The sequence below is a fragment of the Myotis davidii genome, unplaced genomic scaffold (genome assembly GCF_000327345.1).
Source record: "Myotis davidii unplaced genomic scaffold, ASM32734v1 scaffold471, whole genome shotgun sequence".
NCBI lineage: Eukaryota > Metazoa > Chordata > Mammalia > Chiroptera > Vespertilionidae > Myotis > Myotis davidii.
This window is the reverse complement of record NW_006283354.1, coordinates 267185-277131: the sequence shown is the minus strand read 5'-3', so window position 1 is coordinate 277131 and position 9947 is coordinate 267185. Positions and strand designations below refer to the sequence as shown.

Sequence of the window (9947 nt, the reverse complement as noted above, 5' to 3'; positions counted from 1 at the left end):
GCTAGTTAAGGAGTTTTATCCCCTCCCTGACTTCAGGGAAAAATCCCTACCTGGGGAAACAACCTTTCTTGGAGAGGTGACCTTGGTTAAAACACACAGCGGTAAGGGGAGCAAACATATTAAGAACAGTATGCTATATACGCCAGGTCCCTTGAAACATATGCTGTGCAGATGTTTCTTTCCTGCAGCAACTGTGTCAAGCAGCAAGGATGGACCGGCTTCCGGCAGTTCACCTGAGAGGGGTCATTGGTCTTTATCATCAGCTTAGCTGATTCTCAAAATACTTCTGAGTTGCCTAATGCACAAGACTCACTTATCTCTAGTGTGGCCTTTTGTTTATCAAAGAAGGTTCTAAGCTCTGACATGCTCCAGAGAGCATTCAAAAGGTAAGAGGTGGCATTTACAAAAATCCATTCTTTCCTCTCCACCTCACTGCTCTATTGACTGTTTTCCTGTTCAATCTAATCCTATTTACAGCTGCGCATCCCATTTTAGGAGCTGCCAAGGTGATAAATATCCTGTCCTTTCTTCACTGCACTTGCTGCCACCATAACACCTTCCCTTCCCCATCCTGAAGGGCCTGGGTCCTCTTTGGTTGGGTCCCTCATGTCTAGGAAGTTTCTATTTGGTTCCCAGCACATGGGATAAGCCAATTGCTTTGTCCCCTTCTCCTCTTTTCACCTTTCCCCTATAGATTAGCTGTGCTACATCTAGCTGGGAATTGTGGCCAGGTCAGTCCTGCTCTAAGTCATGACCTTTTCCATCTTCCCATGTGTCACGGCACTGACCTCTGAGGAGCTGTGGGCAGGCAGTGCAGGAATGTGGCGTAGAAATGGGATAGAGTCCACACAGTCAGGTTCCCAATCTGCCTCGTATCTAGCTTCATTTCTCCTGTTCATTCCCTCATTCTTGTTAATGAAACACTTGGTGACCAATACTGTGTTCAAGCATTGTGCTAGACCAGTGGTCAGAACACCGCGGCTCGCGAGCCACATGCGGCTCTTTGGCCCCTTGAGTGTGTCTCTTACACACAATACCACGTGCGGGCGCGCACGTACAGTGCACTTGAAACTTCGTGGCCCATGCGCAGAAATTGGTTTCGGCCTGGGCGAGTCTATTTTGAAGAAGTGGCATTAGAAGTGGGGGTGTCAGTTGGTCAGGCGACTGGAGACGCAGCGCAGGTGGGCCGCTGGATACGCAGCAGCATGGGGAGGTATATTGTTTTGAGGTACGTTCGCTGAGGTCGACCCCTTCCAACTCTCCCATCCACATTCCTCGGGTGACAAACGATAGACGAAACAAGTATACAAGCCGAGTGTGGATGGGAGAGTTGGAAGGGGTCGACCTCAGCTAATGTACCTCAATCAGATTGAGGACGTTTTTTAGCAAAGGCCAGCTTAGGAGTACCCTAATTAAGTTAGTAACAATGTACCTACCTATATAGTTTTAAGTTTAAAAAATTTGGCTCTCGAAAGAAATTTCAATCGTTGTACTGTTGATATTTGGCTCTGTTGACTAATGAGTTTGCTGACCACTGTGCTAGACTGGAAACACAGGAGGGACATCAGGGCCTGACCATGAAGGGTTGAAACCTGTGTTTATCAACTGACATCTTGACTGTTGCTCAATAGCAGTGCATCCCGTAGTGAATACATTTAACTTTGCCTCTAGCAGGTCTACAGCAAATGTGCTTTTGGGTGATTTAATTCCTTCCACAGTCGATCACTGGGTTTTGGAGTACAACGGATTCACTTATGATCTTGGCCTGAGCTGGTAGACAGTTTGTAAATTAGGCCCCTGTCCAGAAAGGGTCCTGTGGAGCCAGATCAGTCTACAGGTACCTTTTCTTGCAGCTTACCCTCTCCTTTACTCCTCATTCACCATCTCTTTTATGATCACCACCATTCACTGAAGCTTCTTATACACCAAGGATGGATTCAGTTCTATTTCCTCTTATTGGATCCTTATAGCAATCCTGTGATGCTGATCATCTTAGTGTTCTCACTTCAGAGCTGGGGAAACTGAGGCCTAGGGGGTTGGGGCAGTTGCTCAAGGCCATACTGCTTAATAAGATGAAAGCTCAGACTAAAACCTTGTCTGTCTGAGCCATGGGGTGCATGTGCTGAGGGGAGGACCTAGGTACTCCTCAGGTGCATTTCTCAGCACTGGGCCAGGCACTTGCTCTATGTGAACATACACTACTACTTTGCTTCAGAGAGTAATAGCTTCTGTGGTTCACCAGCACCGAGGCCCCACCCTTCTTGGTAATTCCACTTGGGCGGGGCATGGGGTTTCATTGCATTGGGTTTGGATTCTTAGAGATGTCAAGAAGTGCTTAACCCTGTTGGCCCCAGCTGCTGTGCCTGTGGCTGGAGACCTGACTATGGCTGGAGATTCTGGGCAGGAGCTGGAAGGCAGGGAGAAGTTCTGGGCCTAGGTGGCCTGGGGTGGGACCTGGATGAAACACTTCTGTGCCTCAAGCACTTTACTAAACTGTCTCATTGATCACCGAAGGGGTATTTGTGAGTAAGATGGGAAGTCTTATTTATTCTTGTCTGCACAGACACAAACTCGGATAAGCCCAGTGACTTGGCCATTAGTAAGGTCATCCTTTGCTATAATGAAAGCTCAGGTCTGCTATATTCTTCTACTAGCCCACTGCTCAGTGCTACTTAACCTCTCCAGGAGACACCTGGCATCCCCCACAGAGGAAAGGAACACAGGTCTTTGGGGAGACAGGCTCACTGAGATCTGACACCAGCTCTGTGGGGGAGGCTGTGCCACTGCCTTGCTCTGTCTGCAGCAATTGTTTCTGGGCCCTGATGTATCCACCTGACTGCCCAGCCTCATGCTTATACCACATGCCTCTTGCTTCCCTCGCCTGGGCCTTCCCTACTGCTGCTGAGGCACATGATACTGCAGGACTTGCTCAGTGGCCATGCACAGGTGCTGGCTCGCCCAGTCAGGCACGGAGAGCTGCTGACTTGTGCCCACTAGCAGACCTACCTCCCATGCTATGTGGATATGTTTTCCCCAGGGGCTGCCCTGGAAGTGCAGGCAAGTTAATGTCCTAGGCAGTGACTTTGACTCATGACAGATAGCAGATGGGAAAGATCTGGCTGATAAATTCTTGATTTCTCATCCTGATGGGCTATTCTGAGATGTGGCATTTCCATTAGTCTTCCCGGAGAAGTCTGTCATGACCAAGTTTTATGTTCTGGTAGATGGTGGCCAAGTTAGCAACCAGTATGTGCTTTCCCTCCTCCCACACTGCATTTTCCATCGTCTTATTTCATTTCGATTGCAACTCTCTTTCTCCATTAGTGTGTTGGCATGCAAGATTTTCCCAGAGCATTGTTTTCTAGGCAACACAGGCTAAGCCAATAATAACAGTAGTGATAATAGTTCCTTCTATTTATTGAACTTAGTGTGTGGCAGCTATATCCGCTCATTGAATCTTCACAGTATCCTAATTTTCTTGAAATCCTCACCCAAGGATTTGTATATATTTATTTTAGTTTATATTTTGAAATTTTTGTTTTTTCAAGAATTTATTTAGTCTTCACACAAGGATATTTTACTGTTGAGAGAGAGAGAGAGAGAGAGAGAGAGAGAGAGGAGAGAGAGAGGTGAGAGAAACAATCGATTGGTTGCTTCCTATATGTACCTTAACCAGGAATCAAACCTACAACTTAGTTACATGCCCTGATCAGGAATTGAACTTGCAACCTTTTGGTGTATAGGACAATGCTCCAACCAACTGAGCCACCTGGCCAGAGCACACTATCCCTATTAAGCAGGTACTATTATTATCTGTATTAACCTTATTTTAAAGGTGAAGAAACTGCTCTGGCTGGCGTTTGAGTCCACATCAGGGCACATGCCCAGGTTGTGGGCTCAAATCTCCAGAGTGGGATGTGCAAGAGGGAGCTGATCAATGTTTCTCTCTTGCATTGATGTTTCTCTATTTCCCTATCCATTCCTCTCTCTCTAAAATAAATAAACACATTTTTTTAAAAAAGAGAGCAGAGATAAAAAAAAAAAAGATGGGGAAACTAAGGACCAGAGAAGTTAAGGAACATACAGCGTGTAAGTGGCAAAATGAGGATTGAACCCAGCTCTTCTGTTCCTCCAACTTGAGAACACAAACTCTAAAGCCCCTTGAATAAAGTTGCCGTTAATGTTTAGAAATACCAAGGAAACCTGAGTCTCTGCAAAGAGCTACCTGCAAGAGACTCTCAAAGACTCCTAGAAAGCCCATAGAGACCTCAGGGGAGCCCTGGGATACTCACGTCGTAAACGCTGGGTTGTACTTTGCACCTCGGTAATAGGAGTACAGATTGAACATCCCAATCATGAAGGCCACAAAGACCATGATGAAAATGACCATGAACTTGAAGATATCTTTCACGGTTCTCCCCAATGAGATCTGCAAGGGCCCAAAACTTTCGTTGGCTGGCAGGATGTACGCGATTCGAGAGAAGCTCAGCACGACAGCTATTGCATACAGCCCTTCTGATATGATCTGAGGGTCTGAGGGCCACCACTTGTCCCTGGCTAAATGAAAACAATCTGGGTTACTTTCTGGGGCTAGGATGTGCTCTAGAAGAGAAACCAGTTAGTCATCTTTAGAAGTCTCTAACCTTATCACATGCCATTCCCATCCTTGTCTTTAAATTGATCCCAATATGCTCCCTCTTGGAATGTGCTGGACCATCTGCCCGGAACATTGTTCACTCACTTCAAGGTCCATTTCATTCCCAATTATTCTTCAAGACTTTTCTCAGCTGTCATCAATTTCAGGAACCCCTCTCTGACCCCACCATGGGATAGGGAAGCCTCCCTGTTCTCCTCTACTCCACCACAGCATCGTGTATACCCCCTGTTGTGGCACTTACCATGCTATTTGCTATAATGTGTTTGAGGCACTTACCATGTTTACTTGCTATTCTGTTTGAGCTCCATCGGCAGGGGCTGTCCCATTTATGAGTAGGTGGAGGAGGAGGAGCATGGACTTAGAGTCAGACAGACCTGAGGTTGAGAGTGGCCTTTCTACACACTGGCTGTATGATTCTGAGCAAGTTAGTTAACTTCCTGAGTCTTATTTCCCCCATTTGTAACTTGGGAAATAGCCTAGGCGAGCTGTGGTGAGGATGAAATGAAATCATATGTGTAAAGTGCTTAGCTGGAAAACATATTCCAGGTAACTCAGGGGCTTCTGGGGACAAGGGTCTAGCACACAGCAGGTGCTGATAAACGTCTGTTAAATGACAGAATTAAATCCTAACCACAAGTTTAGACTAGCCACAAATCAGAACAAGTGAGCTCACGTGGGGGCCAGGAATCTGGAGGATCTTGCCTGAGGAAATGCTCCTGGGTTGTGTTCCTCACTGTGTGTCTGTGAGAGTTGTTACTTGATTGAGTTAGGAACCCTAGAGTGGTGACCAGTCAACCAAGTTTGCTATGACAGACCTGTTTTAGGTGGCAAGAGTCCTAGGACTTGTCCGAGGCTGGAGAGATGCTTGTGGTCACCAGTGAAGGTCTGAGCTACCTTGGTTGTATTCCTGCAGCAGAGCAAACCTGTAAAGTGTTCCTATTGCAGTTCTAATGGTGCAAGGAGCAGCATCTCTCTCTAATGAGCTGCCTACTATGTGTCAAGACATATAATGATTCTCAAATGAGGGCAGCTCCTTCTTCCTGGGGAAATGTGTGGGGTGTCTGCGGTTGTCATGATGATGGAGAAGGCGTATTACTGTGATGCTAATGTCTTGCAGTGCTCCAGACAGACCCACACCATTGAAAATTGCCCTGCTAAAAAAGCCAGTAGTGTCCCTGTTGAGAAATGCGAAGTGAAACTTAAACTGAGAAACACCGAGAAACCTTAATTAGCCCTTACATTTACATTAGCTGTAATTTTCACAAGAGCCCTGTAGAGTACATATTGTTGCCATTTTAAAGGCTGGATTTGGGGTATGGGGCCCTTTTAAGAGCCAAATAAATTCAGAGAACAAAGATATTATATAGCAAGTCTTGGCACCCCAAGGGAGATGGAAGAGAAAGAATTTTATTCTTTATTTTCAAAGCTAGACTCTGTTAAACAATAATAAAGAACAGTAAGAAATCTTTAGTAAGGGAAACAGGCCTCTGTTTGCCACAGAGTTTCATGTAGTGCATTTAAATTACATTTGGAAATATAATAAAATTATAGACTCTATGTTCTCATCAAGGTCATAACTCAGAAGTCTACAAAAAACAAGGAGACTAAATTATGTTTTTCCAATATATCTGTCGCCCTCTATGGATAAATAAAACATTTGGATAGTATAAAATAAGACCTAGCTTCTTCAGACAGACACCAAAAGGAATTATTTTTTCTTCCTCCTATATTTTACCATCTTAAACCTCAGCTGAAAGGCACTCCTATAGTCTAAGATAGATTTAAATTTCATCAGACTTTGGTGACGAGGTCCGGACTTTTTAGTGAAAAATATTCTCCTTGAATTGGCTTGTAAGAGTTGTTATGGGTGTAAAAGCAAACAGCTCTGTGATAATTCAGACAAGGATTTTCTTCTTGGAGCTATTTCCATGAGAAAATTTGTCCTAAACTGAAAAATACCTGCCTACTTAGTACTGTAGAGGTTGGAAGGGACCACTGCCTATCTGGCCACAAGAGGGCATTCTTTCTCCACAACAGAAACACAAATGAACACAGCCAAAAGATTTCCAAGGGCACGGAGTGAACCATAAAAGCAAGGGCAATAAATATGCAGTGCTTGGGTTGGCTGAGACCTTAACGTAATCCATAAAAGGATTAGAAGTTACAAGTGGACAGTATGAAGCCTGCATCATGGCATTAAGAAAAGGACCCAGTGCAGTATCAAGATTCTCTCATCTTCCCTTGAACCCTGAGCAGCACAGAGGGGAAAACATAGAAGACCATCTTGCTTTTGAAAAGTCTGAATTTTCAAACCAATAAATGAAGAGTGGATGATTTGTAATACTATAAGGCCCTCCATTTCTCAATGGGGATTTCCCTACCACATTTAAAAGCCAAAATCTGCATAACAATCTACATTGAATATAGGCAGCAACTCAACTTTTGCAGTAATTGGCCAACCCTCTGCAGATCATTGCTGTACCTGATAATGAAGATTCTGTGGTCACAGGAGCCATGTGGCTTTATCTAACAGTGACATTTGACATTCAAACCCTTCATGATGTAACAGTTGCCATTAGTGAGTGTGTATGAAATGTCCAGCTAATTTACCCATAATAACAAATATTTACTGTTTCTTCTCCCCACACGTCTCTCTCTTTAGTACAGAAAGTACAGTGTTTGAGCAAGGAAATGACCCGAGAGGTAGTATGATAATAACTGTTACTATTTAGTAGCATTTAATATTTTCAGAATACAGTACAATATTCTTCGTATGAACCGACTTATTTACTCCTCAAAACAAACTTTCTGACATGTATTATCCCAACTTTACATAAAAGAAAATGGATGATCAGAAAAGTTAAATAAACAAGGTTTCACAGTAACCTACAGAAGTAGGTTTGAATTCAGGTCTAACTTCAAAGCCTGAGGACATAACCACTGTGCCTTTTGCATGGTTTTCAAATTCATGTTGGGCCTGGATCCCTTGCAATCCAAGGCAATCCTGTATTCATGGGAACATTGTGAGCTCTGCCTTGAAAACCTATTTCTTCATGTATAAAATGGGACTAAAAACCCTCGTGCAATGCTATTGCAAGAATTGCAATTTATAGTATAAAATGTCTGTACAGTTCATAGCTCTTAGTAGGTCCTCAATAAATGGATCCTGCCGAAACCGGTTTGGCTCAGTGGATAGAGCGTCTGCCTGCGGACTGAAAGGTCCCAGGTTTGATTCCGGTCAAGGGCATGTACCTTGGTTGTGGGCACATCCCCAGTAGGAGATGTGCAGGAGGCAGCTGATCGATGTTTCTCTCTCATTGATGTTTCTAACTATCTCTCTCCCTTTCTCTCTGTAAAAAATCAATAAAATATATTAAAAAAAATTAAAAAAAATAACATAAAATAAATGGATCCTATAACTCATTATTCCTAAAATTTCAATCTAGTATCTCACGCTGTATGGCCTTGTGGTTTGAAAGAATTAAGGCATCTCCTAAGACACTACCTTGTTACGAGAAAATATATTTTAAACTGAGAAACCAGGACCTTGCACAAAACACAGGGATCCAACATGAAAGGAAAAGCTTCTGGATCCGCATCAGAACTGAGATTTTTCTTTAAAAAAGAAAAAACATCCCACAGAAATGCTCCAAGAACCTTTTCCAAACAAATCTATCCTTTCTAACACAAAATGATTCGTTTCTCTTAGTCACTAATTCAGCTTGCAGTGCAGTGACTAGGACTTTCTTTTGGGGCTAAAGGTTGTATCTACATTAACATTCCAGATGACCAACTGCTGCAGGACCTGCCAAGCTAAGGGCCCAGGGCCACGCCCCAGAAGTGCCTGGGGAGGAATGTGTAGGAATACTTGGACTCACCGTAGGTGAAATATGCCACTTCTGGCGGAAGAGAGACATTGTGTAGTGTGTCGTCCTGCACGTGCTGGTCTACGTACAGTTGGGCTTCGCTGGCCTTCAGGAAGGCCATGAACCTCGCGGTGAAGGAGGCCACGAAGATGGACAGCATCCCAAAATCCAAGAGGTTCCACAGGTGTAGCACATACTCCCGCGGCCCCTCCTCCCAGATTTCCTTGCATTCAGACCAAATCATCCCTGTGGGAGAGTGAGAAGGTCAGGCTTATTTTTCAGTTTCCTTGACATTTGTGACTACAGGGGGCATGGACGGAAGTGGGGTACAAATATAAATAAAAACTCTTCGGAGCTGAGAAGGTTGATAGCCAGCAACAAACAGAAACCTATCTTAAAAGGCAGATTGAGAATCGGCAAATCCTCAGACTGTGAGAATAGGTTTCACAAACCTATTCTGTGCCTCTCCTTTTGGATAATCTCCAGAGGCGAGGAGGGAGTTCTCCTCCATTGATAGATTCTTGAGGGCAATATAAGAGAAATACAATGGATGACTTTTATACGTTTGAAGAACAGGGAGGTCTTAAGAAATCATCCATTTCTGAAGAATCCTAGATGCAGGTGGGCTTTTTGAAAGTCCCACATATGACTTAGAACCCAAATGTTCTTCCTTCCAGGTTAGAATGCTTTTCTCCATATTTCTATGACTATTTTAGTGAGTGTTAGTTTTGAGTTATTAATATTTTTCTTACTCTCATAACTTTTTAATATCTTTTTATAACTTATTGGATTTTAAAGACAGATGTCCTCATTTTTACATATTGAACTATGTAGAGGTATATAAACAAAGTGTTACTAGTTCCCCCACTCCACTTCTAAGACAGCCTTGTGAGGTAGCCTAGACTAACAATTTGGTGTGTATCCTTCCATACCTGCACTGTCCAATGTAGGGAGCAACTAATCACATGGATACTGAGCACTTGAAATATGGCCTGTTGAATTGAGAGGTGCTGTATAAGTGTAAAATACACACCAGGTTTCGAAGACTTAGTACAAAAAATGTAAAATATCTCACTTTTTCATATCAATCACATGTTGTAATGATAAGAATTTAAGTTAAATAAAATATTAATTTCATTTAAAATTAAATATGTGGCTTATGGTATGTCTTGCACTACATTTTTTTTTATTACTTAAAGTATTACAAAGGGTATTACATATGTGTTCTTTATTTCCCCCCGCTCTTGACAATCCCCTGGCCTCCCCTACCCCCCAGTGTCTTATGTCCATTGGTTATGCTTATATGCATGCATACAGGTCCTTCGGTTGATCTCTTACCCCCCTCCCTCCTGCCCCCCAACCCTCCCTGGCCTCCCTGCTGCAGTTTGACAATCTGTTTGCGGCAGCTCTGCCTCTGTATCTCT

The 9947-nt window shown here is 43.5% G+C and overlaps 1 protein-coding gene across 1 annotated transcript in view; it reads right to left on the bottom strand.

The window, feature by feature from the left end:
* TRPC7 (transient receptor potential cation channel subfamily C member 7) overlaps positions 1–9947 on the bottom strand; it is a 141248-nt gene that overhangs the window by 24571 nt on the left and 106730 nt on the right. The window contains exons 6-7 of the mRNA XM_006753530.1: positions 8536–8769; positions 4293–4557 (exon numbers count right to left, since the gene is read on the bottom strand). Coding sequence (XP_006753593.1) covers positions 4293–4557; positions 8536–8769 — 499 coding nt within the window. The remainder of the gene's footprint in view (positions 1–4292; positions 4558–8535; positions 8770–9947) is intronic.